The sequence below is a fragment of the Crocuta crocuta genome, unplaced genomic scaffold, assembly GCF_008692635.1.
Source record: "Crocuta crocuta isolate KB4526 unplaced genomic scaffold, BGI_CrCroc_1.0 scaffold489, whole genome shotgun sequence".
Lineage (NCBI taxonomy): Eukaryota > Metazoa > Chordata > Mammalia > Carnivora > Hyaenidae > Crocuta > Crocuta crocuta.
In genome coordinates this window covers 1,732,466-1,749,197 of record NW_027531874.1, presented here as the reverse complement: position 1 = coordinate 1,749,197, position 16,732 = coordinate 1,732,466, and the positions used below count along the sequence as shown (strand labels likewise).

Sequence of the window (16,732 nt, the reverse complement as noted above, 5' to 3'; positions counted from 1 at the left end):
TTATATATACATATATACATACAGATTATAACATTATATATTCACATTATATATGTATAAACACAAATTATATATGTATGCAAGTATATATATATATATATAGTTTGTCTGTTTTGCTTTGTTTTAATTAAGTAACCTCTACAGCCACCATGGGGCTTGAACTCATGACCTGAAGTTTAAGAATTGCATACTCTACCAACTGACCTGCCAGGCACCCCATGCATTATATTTTTGTGCTAATGCAGTCCTCAAGGACTTGTTCAGAATAACGCATTTACCATTTCAAACTTCTGTGTTCAATAAGGTGTATAAAGGTTATTGTCATTCCCTCAGTCACTCATTTGGCAAGTTGAACAGAAGTATTTATTAACTCAGCAAATATGCTTTGAATACCTCATTCAATCATTAATTCCTTTATTTTTTCATTTATTTAGTCAGCCAGTCAGAAGGAATTCTCCAAGCTGCAGACACCAGGATAGGCCCTGGGGAAATAAAGAAAATTACATAAAAGCCCTGGGGAGTTTGCAGGCTACTGAAAATAGGATGGATGTAACAACACATGATGACACATTTTTCTTGGGATCTGCTCTTTCCTTACAAATTTTCAGTGAAGAAACTTTCAAGGATACTCACTCTGGGAGATTTACTGATTATCTTTTCCTTAGGCTGCCCTTTCTTAAATTGAGATTAGAGGGGGGGTCACTCTCAATTCCTTTGGTAGAGCAAATTTTAGGCTATTGTTTACGGGGTCCTTTGTATCCCTGAAAAAAGAAGAGATTCTTGCTTCTTATTTTCTTCTTTCACCAATAATTTCTTTTAATTTACAGACTTTTTAATAACAATGAAATCCCATATAACCCCATACATTTCCCCTATTACTAACATTTTGCATTAATATGGTACATTTTTTCAATTAATGAACCAACGCTTTTATTATCTAGAACCCATATTTCAAATTTGCTTGGTTTTTGTCTAATGTCTTTTTTTCCCTTAATTCCAAGATTCCATGTAGGGTACCATTTTACATTGAGACTTTTCTGTCTCCCTAGGCTCCTCTTGGTTGTAACAGTGTCTCAGCCTTGCCTTGTTTTTGATGACTTTGACAGTTCTGAGGAATGATGGTCATTGTCATTGTAGGATTACTCTCTGTTAGAATTTGTCTAATATTTTCCTCATATTTAGACTGAGGTTATGGATTTCGGGAGAAGAACACAAAGTCAAAGTGCCATTTCACCACATTGTAACACGATTGCTGTTCCATCAAGATGATTTATGACTGCTGGTGTTGGCCTTCATCACTTGGCTGATGCAGTTTTTGTCAAGATACTCAAGTGTAAAATTACTAATTTTTCTCTCTTTCCATATTGATTCTTTGGAAGGAGGTTAGTATGCACCATCCACATTTAATGAATAGGTAGTTATGCCTTACCTCCTTTAAGGTATTGAATCCTTGTCATTTTTTTGGCTTTCCTCTGAATGGGAGATTTGTCACATTTCCCTTCCCATTTATTCATTTATTTCTATCAGTATTGATTAGTGGATATTTATTTTATACTTTGGGTTATAATCCTATGCTACTTTATTTGTTGTGCTATTCACATTGTTCATATATATATTAGTTTGTAACATGCTTGCTAAAAACCTTAAAACCATAAACTATGAATGTATCTGCAGGTCCTTAAACAAGCTTTTTTACCCTCAGTTATGATCACAGGGGGACATTTGAATGTGTGTTTTCAGCCAGCCTCCCTCTAGTGGACACTTACCTTCTTTTTATTTTGTTTCCACTTTTTGTTGCCACAAATAATGATGTAATGAATACTCCTGTGGCTGTATTTTATCCATGCCCATGAGAACTCCTCAGGATATTTTCATAAATTTAGAATTATTGGATAAAAGCAACCTAAAGAGCTAAGTATTCTGAAATGTATTGCCCAGTTCTCCTGAAAAGCACTTGTAAAGGGGCCATTCTCACAGACCATGGATTTCGCCTACAAGTAGGGCCTCTTTTGATCTTACATGCATACTCTGAATCTAGTGTCAAATGTTCCTTTCATTTTTCCCCCCAAAACCATAAATTAGAGTTTAAAAGTGCTGTTTCTAAAATTAAATTAATTGAAAGCCTCCATAGGTGCTTCTGGAAGCAACTCGTCTTCTTCCCGTCTCCGTCTATCACCACCTTTCCCAGGAGACCTACATTTCTTACTTCTTAAATATTTGGCAATTCCATGAGAGCTATTTCACATCCACAGTGGTACTGAACTGAAGGAAAAGAAGTTACTTGCTTTCTTTTTTCCAGCTGACCTTGCAACCCGTTCCTCTAGAAGCTTTATTGGAATCTGGAGGCATCTCAATAGGTTAAAAAACAAAACAAAACAATTCTATCATTTCCTCTTATGAACCTTGGACAAAAGGAACTCTGTCTACTGGTTGTAAAACATTAATGCATTAGATGAAGAATATTTTTCTAAGCACAGCCTAATGCATCGTAATAAGATAACCCATTTTATATCTGGTTAGTTAATGCAGGAGAAGCAAAGCATGATGGTTTAGAACTCAGTCTCTATGAAAAGACACACTTTGGTTCAAATACTTTTTTATTTTAAGTTTACAGTGTGATACTGGATATGTTATCCAGCCTTTTTAGCCACAGTCTCGTTATCTACAAAATGTCTGTAACAGTAATCCTGTGTCAAATAGTATGGTTACAATGCTTTCGCTGAGGCAGTTAACACAGCACCAGGCATATAATATGTGTCCAATACATATTACATATATTAATGATAGGATGATGATATATCAGCATACCAAATGTATGTAATGTTTCCTTTACGTCTTTATATGAAAGCATATGGTTATGAGCGAAGCTAAAATCAAGCCCTTAAAATTTGACGGAACACAGGCTTCCAGAGCCTCACAGACTCTAACCGAACTGCCATTTTCTTTACTCTAGAACAGCATAATATTCACACAGCCAGAGAAGTATTTATTTAGGGTTAATATTACGTATTGATAAAACATTATGGACAAGTTGTTAATTAACTGCTAAATGCAGTATCATTTTCACCTTGGAATACTGGTCTCCCAGGTTATGTTTCATGTGCAAATTAGTACTTATTTTGCTTTAGTTAAAAAGAATCGAAAATGGTAATAACGTTCTTAGGGAATCTTTAAATAATAGAGGCTTCTTGTCCTTATGTGATGATGATCATGGTGATAAGGAAATTTAGTAAACCTTATGTGTGGTTCAAACTTTGAATTTCATAGTGGATTCTCCTATTTCCTTATTTGACCTTCTCAGGAAGCCTTTTATGTACCCATTGTTATCTCTGGTTATACAAGAGGCTCAGAGAAATTGGGCAATTTGCATTTAATCACATAAAACTGCCTCTGTACTTTTACCCTACACAAAGTGCCACTCTGCTACCATTGCTAATATGACTAAACCATTTGTAGCTTTTCAGTTGGCTGCCGCAACTGTAGTGTCAAATACCGGACTAATACCTGCATACCACAAGATTTTTCCCTCAGAGAAACCTAGTGTGGATACTGACCTGTAGAACAAGATCATGACTGCATTTAGATCACTCACAAAAAAAAAAAAAAGGTTTCCTTTTTCCATAACAGTGAGATTGCTTTTCTACAGAACTCATGAACGTATCCACATTGTATCCCCATAGGACCATCTTATATTCCAAGCTCTTTGTATGAATATTTCAAGTTGGGGAAATGAAAGCAGCTAGCTGAACAGTCTGAAAATTTAACAAAGGCACTCGTTGCTGGTTTTGTTATTTTGCTTCACTGTGTTCGATTAAAAATGGCCACTGACAAGATTTTCTGAAATGAGGTTCAAGTTAAGAATAATCCCAAATATAAGCATCTTAGGAAACTGGTTCTCTGTACCAGTTTCCAGTTAAAAACTTAGGATAGCCTGGATTTAAGCTGTGGATAATGAGGCTTAAGAAATCCAAGGGGGAAAAATAAGCTTTCTCAAATAGCACCAGTAATGAAAATTCTATTTATGAGCTAATAGTATAAAATTGAAGCACAGTTTCTACTAGTGTGTGAAGAGCTTTAATTTAACTTCCAATTCAGGTTGGAACAAGGCCAGATGGTTAACAAATGTATACTCTGTCTTCGGATAAAATTAATAGGATGCTCACTCGGTAAAAGCATAATGATGAGAGAGAATGGAGTAAAAGTCCTTATTTATGGCAATGCTTATTTAAGAAGCACAAAACCATAGATGCAGAGGAACAAAGAAAGAGGAAACTTTGCTGTTATTATTTGGTAGTATTTCACTACTGTGAGGACCCACATTTCAGGCAAACTTGATTGAGCAAATAGTAACAAAATCAGAAAAGGTTTTTGCAATGCTCCTTTTGAAATACAAGGCTCATGAGTGCATCACCTATGGTCTGAGGAAACTTTGGATAAGAGAGTTGCTTCAGATTGGTTTTCTTTACTGAGATTTATAGTCAAGCTCGATTTCTACATCGTGTTTGGGAAGACTTGGGGAAAAAAAAGACAAGGAGGAATTGAAGCTAAAAGCGAAATGTTGTCAGATATGGCTGATATTTGCAGTTAGGATAACGACAGCATCATTTATTTTGACTTCCATTCAGTAACGGCACAGTTTCAAGAGATTTAACGATAATCTCCATTCTGAAGACCGGTCAAAGATCCCCCTGCGTAATGGTGTTCTTCATGTATTAATATTTATAAAGTATGCAGTTCATCATGCTCTAGGATGAACTGCCAGTGAATGTTGTATCACTAACATCACCAACATGGATAAACTAGGTAGATCGTAGAGAGAATGCTGAAGCCACAGTAGAAGAAATAGTTTACTAGTGTTTATAATTGAATGGGTGTCAACTCAAAGAGTTGGAAGGTGAATCACAATAAATTAGCCTGTACTGGAAGTCTAAGTGGAGGAGACTTGGCAGGTAATAATTTAGCAGAAATTACCTGTCTCAACGTGAATTCCACTCCAGAAAGGTAACTAGAATTGTTAACAGCTGCCAGCTGAGTATTTAACTCAGATGACAAATGGAAACCATCTGCCACAATGCCTGGTACATAGTAAGCACTCAATTAATGAATATTAATATGCATGAAAAATGCTCGGCTATCTTACACAGTATTTTGTTTCTCTTTGGAGAACTCTGTATAATTCCTTTCCTCCCCACCACCATGGTCTTAGATGATTAACTAGGTAGGAAAACAAAGGTATGTCACAGCAAAACATGTAATATCTCACCTGAGAGATCTCTGTCCTCCGAGTGAGAAAATAAGCATGACCACTATGATTAGGGTCAGTGTCATCCCAGCAGCTTATATATAAAGCAGTGAGAAGCAGGAAACTTACTTCTGGAGTCCTATAGGTATATTTGTGTACCTATTTCATTCACAGTGTGGAGATCTAATTTTAATTTACAAATGGTACATAAATCAATTTATGTTGAATGCATAGTCACATAGAGTCTTTAACAGAGAACAGAATTCTCTGGATAGTATCATTTTGTGAGGATAAAATCCTGTGAATGATGTACTATTATTAATTCTGATTCCACAAATGAGGAAATTCATGTTTATAAAGGTGGAATAAAATATTGCTGATAAGTAGCTGATAAGAGCTACATTCTGTCTGTACTGCATAAATAATATTCTATTATGATAGCTTTATTATTACAATTATTATTTACATAGCACAGTATGTCTTAGAAAAACAAAGTTGCATTAAGAAACTAAACTCATTACTAAAATAATTTCATCTTTGTAGATTCCACTTCTTCCCACCCACTGTCCATTTGGGATGCCTTTAGAAAAGGCAGAGGGTGTGAAATCTAAAGCAGTTCCTTTAGTGTCTTCATAAGAAGTTTCAGGACAAAATGGGAACTTTTGATTAAAATGCATATGTATTTTTATGTAATCTGTGTTTTGTGCTTATTCTCTCTGTCTCTATCACATTACCAGTGATAATCAGGAGGATCATGGCATTCATATTTAGCAGTGACATAACAAATCTGAAAAAAATCTCAGCATTTAATTAGTACTGTGAATTCTTATAAAACTGTTTGATTTTTCTCCCATTAGTAATTTTAACACAAAATGTAGTCACAAAATACACTTGTCAAGACTTCTTTTAAAAAAAACTTTAAAAATGTTTGAGTGATTTTTTTTGATAGTTTTGTTGCCCTGAAAATTCTAATGTATGGAGTATAAAATGTAACGTCCAGAAGAAATCCACCAAATTGGGTTTTTTCTTTAAGTTTATTTATTTTGAGAGAGAGAGAGAGAGAGAGAGAGAGAACACACACGTAAGCAGGAGAGTAGCAGAGAGAGGGCAAGAGAGAGAATCCCAAGCACACTCTGCACTGTCAGTACAGAGCTGAACACGGGGCTCAGTCTCACAGACCATGAGATCATGACCTAAGCTGAAATCAACAATCGAACACCTAACCAACTGAGCCACCTAGGAGTTCCAGAAATCCACCATTTTGTATAATTCAATCACACAGATAACAACTAAATCCAGGCATTCAGAATCTATTTGTCAAGTCTTTTTGGGGCGCAGAGGGGTGGAAAGCGTTAGGAAGATAAACAAGCTTAAGCCAAAAAAAGAAAAAAGAAAAAAAAAAGGATGTATTGATTTACAGAAATGTTCAAAGAGAGATTTGGGAGGAAGGGCATCAGGCATGACTTGATCTAGGCAAGTGAAGAATTCCAAGATTCTTGCCTTTGTGGTAGCTTGGGCTTTCAAAGGTACTGACTCCATTTGGTGGGAAATTATTGCCTACAAGTTCCAAGTTTCTATTCTATCTGAGCAAACCACAGTGAAAAAGATTCTCTTTTCAACAAATCTTTCAAAAGCATTCACAGAATTGAATATTGTTTTTTTCTGAATTGAGTTCTCATAAGTGACCATTCCCAGTGACTATGGTGCACCTGCTTCTAATGGTAAGACCTCAGTCTTGTGCTCTCTCCTCAAGCCAGAGGTTTAGGGTTCCCAATTCAAATCAGATGAAGTAAAGTTAGGAAGCTTTGGTTTGTCAGGGGAAAGTCAAAATACAGTCAGAAACCAACTGACCAGCCAACCAAACATGGGTCCACTGCAGATTGAGAATTTAGAACTCTAATTCTTATAGTATTCTTCACAATTCAATAATCTTATTTTAGAAGCCAGTACACTGAATCTTATAACCTTCTCCATAATTAAGTGGTTTGTGGGAGATGATTTATCACTCCACCCACAAATGAGGTAAGAAAAAAAAAAAAGGATGTTCTTTTTTTATGTGAGAAACCTGTCTCTGTGTTCAGCCTTGTATCTGTTCTACATTTCTACATTCCTTGCCTTTTGCTATTATTCTGGTGTAATTTAGACCTCTATGTTACACAGCCATGACTTTCCACAAGGATTCTACAGTTCAATTTTGGTCTTGTGTTCCACTGATGTTTAATACCTCAGGATACCATTTCTATGTGTGCCTAATGGCCATATGGACACACCATACTGAGAATTATTTAAGGGTTCCTTAAAATCGATATTATAATTAAAGTAGAACAAGGCTAGAGCATACTGGGAATTCTGATAAATTGGTTTTCCAAGAAGCAGATCTTGAAAGGATGATTTTTTGCAAGTGATTTGTTGGAAGGGTTTTTACGAAGAACTCATGGGAGAATGAAGACGTGAGGCAAGGAAGGAAGAGTAGCCATGCAGAATAAGGTATACGGAAGTTAAATTTGCTTCAGTCCCGTAGGGGAGCTCTGGAGAGGGTGCAGATCATACCTGAGAGATGTCCCACCAGAAGGGGCAGAGGAGAGAGAATATGTGTATCACAGCACCCAGTCAGTTGTTGCTTAAGAGCTGCCAATCTAGCTGTTTTCACCTCTTTGTAAAGCTACAGCAGCTTGAAGGTAGGTGTCAAAAAGAAATGCTGAGGCTAATAGCACTACAGAATCTGAGGTGGGTAAGGAATCAGAAGGCACATGGGTAGAGCACTGACATTGTCTGCTGCATTACTTCTCTTGTAAAGGTATATCTCTATAGCATATGCCATTTCATCCATTACGGGAAAAAACCTTATCCAGAGAGACTCCAGTTCTATCACTAAGGTCTTCTGGGGAAAGTAGGAATAGTTAGGATGGGTAGGACTTGTTCTTTTTGCCCCGACTTAATTTGGACACTTAAAATGGAGAGCCACTATTGTAAAACCACAAATGCCAAAGGTATCAGTGGGTGATCTTACAGTAGCTGTGGGGTCAGTATTGCCTCATGATTAGGTACATAGCTCTTAAGGCAAAGAAACTTGGAAGTAAATCCTAGCTCTGCCGCTTTTAGTTATAGGAAAGTAAATGAATTTATCTTTGCATGTTTTACACATACATATTACCTGGCACATAGTTTGTGGTTAATAAGCAGTAGCTATTTATTGTAATATTATTACAATTATTAACCGCCAAACTGACTCAGATTTAGATACTTAGTTATGTTAAAAATTGACTTCTGTCTTCATAATCAAAATAAAGAACTATTACATAACTGAGACATACTCAGTCTTTACTGTTTTTTTTTGTTTGTTTTTTGGTTTTTGGTTTTTGTTTTTTTTTGGTCTGAATGCTTTAATTTAAAAGCTTTTTTTAGTTGGATGCTTTTCATGTATTGGTCATAAACCTCAGAGAGACACTGTCCCACACACACACACAAAGGAATAAGAAAGGATCATGAATTTAGACAAGTATCCGAGCCTTTATATTTTTTCCCTTTGTGAGTAAATTTCCTTAGAAATTTTTATTACATGGGTAATGCATGCTTTTGTAGGAAAATAATGGAAAATAGAGATTAAGGGAAAGAAGAAAATTAAAGGCATTAATATTCTTACTACTTACAGATGATAACTTTTACTGTCTTCAAACATGTACAACATATATTTTAAAAATTTAGATGATAGGACATATAATATAAAAATTACCAGACTTGGGGAAGGTCTTCCTATGTCAATACATTTTCTTCTAGTACTTTATTTTTATTTGTAGTTTTGTATTCCGTAAAATGAATACATAAGAAAGCCAGTTATCTGTGGTTAATTGTTGGTAGATGCCATTCTACTAAAATGTCAACCTAAATTTGCGGTAAGTAGCAAGGCTTTTTAAAAAGACAAAAACTAAGTTCATCATAACAATCATTTTTATTTTGTGTTTAAAAGAATTCAAATTACATTTTTAACTATATACTAATTCTGAGAAGGGACAAATCATACACTGACTGGAGGATATGTTTTCTGACAAATATATATGAAAACATGTATGACTTTCTACATCATTTATGTCTTTGATTTGCATAGAGGGGCCATCATTTTTTACCAATCAAAACTTCCTTGGACTTCATCAATTTGGTTTATTTGAAGCCTCTACTGAGTCACCATCATCACCATCACCAATTTTCTTCAATTGTTTACTACTTAAATGCCACAAATCATAGTCAACCAGTTTGTATTTCATTGGATGGTTTCCCACTTTTTTTTTTTTTTTTTGACTTGAAGAAATCCTGTATCTGAAAAAGTTTATTTTTGGCTTTTTAAAATGATTTACTTTCATTATTATTATTAATTTAAAATATATTTAGAATAGAAACATTTAAATCATCCGGAAAACTATAAGGGAAAGAAGGATGACTTGGCAGTAGAAAAGGAAAGGTGTTAATGTAATTAGACTAGATATTGATATTACAATCCTGCTGTAACTTTACAAAGAGCCTGTATTTCTTTATATAATATCTTTAAAAAGTAAGTTCTTTCTCACCACAAATTCCTAAATCCATCATTTTTTGTTAGCACTTAGATTCAGACATTATAAATATATTTGGCTTTTTAAAAAGATATTCATAGTAAGTCAGGCAGAGAAGGACAGATACCATATGCTTGCACATATAGGTGGATTAGGAGGAACTTAACGAAGACCATGGGGGAGGAGAAGGGGAAAAAATAGTTGGGGAGAGGGAGGCAAACCATGAGAGACTCTTGAATGCTGAAAACAAACTGAGGGCTGATGGGGGTGGGTGAGAGGGGAAGGGGTTGATGAGCATGGGATGAGCACTGGGTGTTATATGGAAACCAACTTGATAATAAACTAAGAAAAAAACTTTAAAAAATAAAAAATAAAAGATATTCATATTAGACTAAAGATATTAGATATAAGATATTTAGCTAAACCTATAAATAAAGGAACTCCACAAATTCTAGTGTTACAATGGAAAGTTATCTTTTATCTTATTTATTTTTTATTTTTGGTTTTTATTTTAAATAAGTTAAAAATGAGTACATTCTTTGGAGAATGATAAAACCCAATTTATACAGATCTCTTATATGGTACTAGTCCCAATTGATAATCTAGCTCATTCATCACATAGGTCTTCAGTATAGAGGAATCTGTATTTTCACCTTAGAACCTATAATATATAGAGGAAGCTTGCCTACTCTTAAATGTCACATGCTCACAAAGAATTTCCTGACCACCATATTTACATTGATAAAATATTGTGCCTATTTCTGCACCCTGTTTCCTTTTCTCACTTCCTGCAATTTACAAATGTATTATTTTTTATTATTTATTTATTGTATGTTCATCGATTTACTCCCTGATAATAGTACTGTGATTTCCACATAGCAGGCATTTAAGAAGTATTATAAATTGCTGGATGAGTGAATGGTGAATGATTGCATGACCTGAAAAGTAGTCCTAATATAATAGATTGAAATTTTTTCCTTGAGAATTATTCTTAAGAACACTCTTATTTTATCCTGCTGTCATAAAGACTAAATCGTCTTCTATTCTAATGAGGTATAACTGTTTAGTCCAGTCCCTGATATTAGTTGGAGGAGGTTGGATGGAAACCCGTTGCCAGGGAAAGTCAAGTACAGCAAATCCCAGGCTATTCTTGAAATCCCGAACTTTCAACAGGAAGATGAAGGCTTCTATGAGTGCATTGCAGGCAACCTTCGAGGAAGAAACCTTGCAAAGGGTCAACTCATTTTCTATGGTAAGCTAATAGAATTTCAAAAAGCATATGAAATATTTGGTAATATCTTTCATAGGAAATAATGAAAGTCATTAGCATGGTGTGGAAAAGTGTCATGGAGAAATAAAGAAGACACATGTCTAGGTTAGCATACTTAATACAGTGATGGGCAGGTGGGAATGACCGTTTTTAAAATATGCTTTTAATTCCATCATGGTCCTTGCATGCTATTGTTTATTATAATTGCTTTGAAAGTATCAGCAGTGTCACATTAAAGCTATAAAAGTTTATAACACAAAGTACCATAGAATTCAATATATTTCCCATAAAACATTCAGCAACAGCCCATGACAATCTTAATTATAATTCTAAGTAGAATTCACAAAAGAAGAGACTGACAGGAGAAATATACTGCTGAATGGTAGTTTTCAGTATTTGTTTCTGTTTCCCAGATTTTGTCTGTTGATATGTAGATAATAGAAAGCTACACAAAAATATATGTTTGTCTCAATTACCAGAATCTCAGATGAAAGCATATATTATATAAAAATTGTCTTCATGTCTTTTTTATTCAGGCCAAAATACACAGTTGCATAAAATTTGCTTCCTTTTTTTTTACAGCAAATAAACCATAATGTATACCCCAGAATTATCAAAATGCTTGCTGCTCTTAAGATATTCTTAACTTCTTTGCTAAATTTAATACATCAGTACTGGAGAACTTTTTAAGACTGTATTTATACATGACCCAAAATACTTTTTTATGTGACAAGTTTCTGTGTGACATGTTTACAAACAATGATAAAGTAATTGGAGAAAATATATATTTTTTCATAACTGGAAAATTCTAAGGTATTGTAATTACTTCATAGGAATGGCTATTGAGTATCTTATGGGGAGAACATATTGTGCATTGATTATACTATTTCCCATTTCCTTTAGAATTTCCTATTTTAACCTTGAATGAAAAGTACTATTTTATATATAGAATATGATATCCTGCTGATTATTCCTCTACAGTTGTAGCTATATATACATGTATTTTTAAACAGTCTTTCAAATACAGCATCCATTGTAAATAAAATAGTAAGAATGTGACTGGGAGATTTTTACTGGCACCAAGATATTAAGGACTTTGGCTAGTTTTTAATAAAGATTTGATTTTTTTAATAAGTAGACAAAGATATAACCAAGTAATTAACCAGAAAATGAAGTTATCTATAAACGAGAAATCAATAAGAGAGTGCTTTCTCCCATATCCATACAGAAACTATTAGCTTACACAGATTTTACAAATATTAATTCATGTGATTCTTCACGATGGTAAGAGGTAGAAATATTTGTCCTTAGCCATTTAATGAGTCCACATGGTCCTTGTGGGGTACTAACAGATAATTGGTCAATAAGACAAATATTATACTTCTTATTAACCTATTAATTTACTTGTTATCATGCTCCCACAGAAGCAGAGTACTGACTCAAGTACCTGAGAATTGCATAATACCTGAAAATTTTAAGAAAAGTGTAGGTTTTATTATATTGTGGTGTTTAAATTATAATTCAAAACCCTATTCCTCTGTACTGCATCTTTATTACTTCCAAAAGAAATCTTGAATATTGTCATTATAGAAAATGATATCATTCTAATATTATCATTATAAAAAATGAAACCTATTCAGAGAAGTTACATGACTTTCCTGATTTCACTCAATAGGGAAAGAAATAAAATCTAAAATCCAAGCCCATATAGTTGACCTGAAATCTCAAGTCCTTTCTTCCATGCATTTCCTACGTAGTTGAAGATTTAAAAGTTTGGTCTTCAAAATCTGAAACATCCAAAGAATTTACATATTAACAAAATAAATGTGTTTTAAAGTTACAATTATTGGATTAAAGCACAAACCATATGTATTTCAAACTTTTACAAACGATGTGAATTCTATATGAGTATGTATTTCTTCTCCCAGGTCAAACATATGTTAAGAAAATTTCTCAACAGTCAGCTACAAATTAGAAAATTTTGCTAATAAAATTCAGAAACATGATTCAATTTCATCCATACATCTACTTCATCTAAGTCTTGCCTTGATTTGTCCCTCAAAATTATGATAAGCATATTCTGTAAGTGGAAGTTGGCCTGATTTCCATAGATGGTAATCTCAGGCTTAGTTTTTACTACACTGAGACATCATGATTCCTTCTCAGTGACCAGATCTCTGCAGGACCTTTTATCTTAGTGGATGCAGATGGTGCAGTGGGAAAACACTGCAAGTCAGACATGCTCGTACAACTTTCAAAGACTCTCAGTCACATTTCTTTCTGCAACCACTGTGACAGTAACCAGCTCTAGGTTTTGTAGGTGTAACCTGACAGTCTGATCTTCGGTACCACACCAAATCCAACTAGTTCCCGCCTTCAGTTTTCTTTCTTCTCTTAGAGCCTACTCAGCACTTAAACACACACAACCCGGATATGCTAATATGTAACATCTATATTAACCTTGGATGATGGTAGACAGGAGCCAATGAACAAATGCTTCCTCTTCCTTTCCCTCAGTAGGCTGTTATAAAGACTCCTTCGAAGTTCACAGAAGATTGAATAACAGTAGCCTATCTTGTTGGCCGACTTAATAACTGCCCCTTGCATTGCCTCTTTCCTTCCCTGTTGACTATTCCTTTTCCTGACATCTTACCTTATTGACTGGCATTCACAACAGACAACATGAACACTACCATGACCCCTTGACTTAGACTCTGCTTTCAGGATTCAAAGTTTGGCTTCTCTATTTGTTAACTATGTCTTCTTGAGCAGGTCTAACATGCCTGCAAAAATCCTCTACAAATGATTAGAGAGAGAATTAACTGCAATTACATATCTAGCTTGTAAGAGCCAGAAATTCCAAAGGAAATTTCATTCACTCATACATATCTGAGGACGGACCTAAATAAAAGAGGGATAAATGACACAGCCAGGCAGCTTCCTGCCATCTCATGAAAGAACATTTAACTTGTACCAAACCTGTTTCTATGAATGATAGTAAGGATAATATTACCTAACACCTAAGTAGCACTTTTTAAGATTAATTAAACCAGTTGTTTTCTGCCTCAGTACAATGTAGAAGTTTCTCATATTACAAAATAAGGTTTTGAATAATGGATGTCCAGGATTAAATTTAGGTGCTGAACTTATATAAAACTCCAAAGTTCTCATTTCCTATCAAGAGTTTTATGTTGGAAAAAAATTGGACTGTAATCCTACTAAAATACAATAAGGCTCATATTTGAATTATGCTTCAAGCTATTGAATTGTAATTATGTCTGATATAGATAAACTTACTTTTAGTTAGTTCAGACCAGGTATAATCACAGGCTCACAGTGGGTTCTGATTTGGTACACATTTTCTAACTTGACCTATGTACTAATATTTACATGAAATTATTCTCTGGCCTTGTTTTTCATTTGGACCTTTTCCTACAACTCCCAAGTTACTATAAAGGTACACGAGAATGACAAATGGCAAACATTTATCTTATGCCAAAGGACCACTGATATTTACAAGATTTCTGCTGCTCCACATTGAGGCTTCTACATTTTCCTTCCCTCAAATCATATGTTTTCAGTACAATTGGACCCAGTTAGCTTTATCTTTCTGTTTTCTATAGTCCTTGGAATGTTGCACAATGTTTTGGATAATTGACTTGCCAAGTAGTTGTTCTTGTCTGTTTTTGAAACAGCCCCACCAGAATGGGAACAAAAAATCCAAAATACTTACCTGTCTATCTATGGCAGTTTGTTTTGGGAATGCAAAGCTAGCGGAAAACCAAATCCTTGGTACACGTGGTTAAAGAATGGTGAACGCCTCACTCCAGAGGTAAGCAACTATGTTGATATTAAAATCTCACCTAACTACCAGTAACAGCTAATGTGTATGGAATGCTTAGTAGGTGCTAGGAAATGTAGTATACTCTTCACATGCACTAATTTATATAATACTTAAATAAGCTCAAAGTAGCTATTAATATTATCCCCATTTTTCAAATGAGAAAATTAAAGGTAAAGAGGGCAACTAGCATAAGGTCACACACTACTCAATGACAGATCCACATTCAGATGTCATCATCACCATCATCATCATCACCATCACCATCTTAATTCACATCCACCAAACTGTTGTAGGAGCCAGGTCCTATGTAAATATTTTTCCATGCCTTATCTTATTGTATCCTCACGACAATTTTATGAGAGACACTAGTATTATTTCTTCCATAGATAAAGAAAATTGGTTTCAGGGAGGTTAAATCACTTGTCCAAAGTCACACAGTAGCTAGTAAATATTACAGTTTGTTCCAAACATAGTCTGATTCCAGAATCCAAGATCTTAAACATTAACCAGTATCTTGCTTTTATGAAAACTAACGACTCTAAACCGATAGCAAGTGGAGAACTGAGGCAGTTATCCACATTTTTCCATTTGGAGCATACTTTATTGTACACTATACTGAAAATGAGACAAAATTGGCTTTTTCCCCCATCAAATTATTTAAATAATTGTGTTAATTCTCCCTTTTACTTTGCACTTGTAGGCATAGCTAGAGACACAAAGAACATCTAGTATTTAGAAGCTGAAAATAATGTTCTTCTTTATTTTGGTTTTAGTGGAATTTTCTTCCTGAATGCCTTTTGCATAGAACATTTTCTGTTTCTTCCCACCTACTTTTATTATCTTTAAAGGTTGGTAATTGGTATACTGAAATATTTTTTAAAATTATATTTGCTCTATTAAACTATTTCATTAGGTGCACTCAAAATTGTATTTCTGTAGTCCAAATGGGACTCTGTAACAGATTTGGCTGTTTAAGCATACTATGGTAGGCTACAGAAAAGGAGAATTTAGCTCCTCCCAACTTATGACTCAATTAGAAAATTATAAAGTCATCACATTTCAGGTCTTTGGGAGACCTTATGATGGAAAGCCAAGGAAATTTCTAATCATTATATTCATCTCTAACATTATTATTAACCGTATTTTCTGGAATAATTGGAAGGGTAGAATCATCCAAATTATTCTATATACCATATAACAGAAACATAACATACACTCTATGCAGACAATGCCAATTTTCTAAGAAATGAGATCACATACAATACACTATACTAAAATTATAGGAAGTATATTTCTTTTTTTAACTTCAAAAAGCGGCTCGTAATCTTGCAGTTTACTAAGCTCCATCTTCATAAACATCAGTTATCATACACCAAAATGTCATATATTGTAGATGCACAAATGTTTAATGATGTATTCTGGTTAAGACAATGCCTACATTAGCACACTAGCATCTTTACATGACTTTTCTTTTATTAGGAAAGAATTCAAATAGAAAATGGGACACTTATCATAACTATGCTGAATATGTCAGATTCTGGTGTCTACCAATGTGCTGCAGAAAACCAATATCAGATAATTTATGCAAATGCAGAATTGAGAGTATTAGGTAAGTCATTCATTTATAACCAAAAAATTCAAAATGACATTTTAGTGAGCTATGATTATACATAATATGAACACAATTTTTCTGTAAATTAGAGATTGCTTTCCCTTGAAATAATGTGAAATGTCTTAATTAACTGTAAATAAAATGCAGCGTAAAAATTATCATTCGGTTGAGCAATACATTAGTGCTTCCAAAGGAGTCTGCTATTGAGTACATCCAA

General features: G+C 34.3%; 1 protein-coding gene across 4 annotated transcripts in view; it reads left to right on the top strand.

Annotated features, from left to right (window-relative positions):
• CNTN6 (contactin 6) overlaps positions 1 to 16,732 on the top strand; it is a 177,277-nt gene that overhangs the window by 84,209 nt on the left and 76,336 nt on the right. For 2 of the 4 annotated variants that reach the window (XM_077772914.1, XM_077772913.1), the window contains 3 exons: positions 10,862 to 11,041; positions 14,755 to 14,891; positions 16,383 to 16,512. The exons of 1 other annotated variant lie outside the window; for it this stretch is intronic. In XM_077772914.1, coding sequence (XP_077629040.1) covers positions 10,862 to 11,041; positions 14,755 to 14,891; positions 16,383 to 16,512 — 447 coding nt within the window. Of the gene's footprint in view, positions 1 to 10,856; positions 11,042 to 14,754; positions 14,892 to 16,382; positions 16,513 to 16,732 lie in introns of all 4 variants that reach the window. One more of the 4 variants, XM_077772912.1, reaches the window with a different exon arrangement.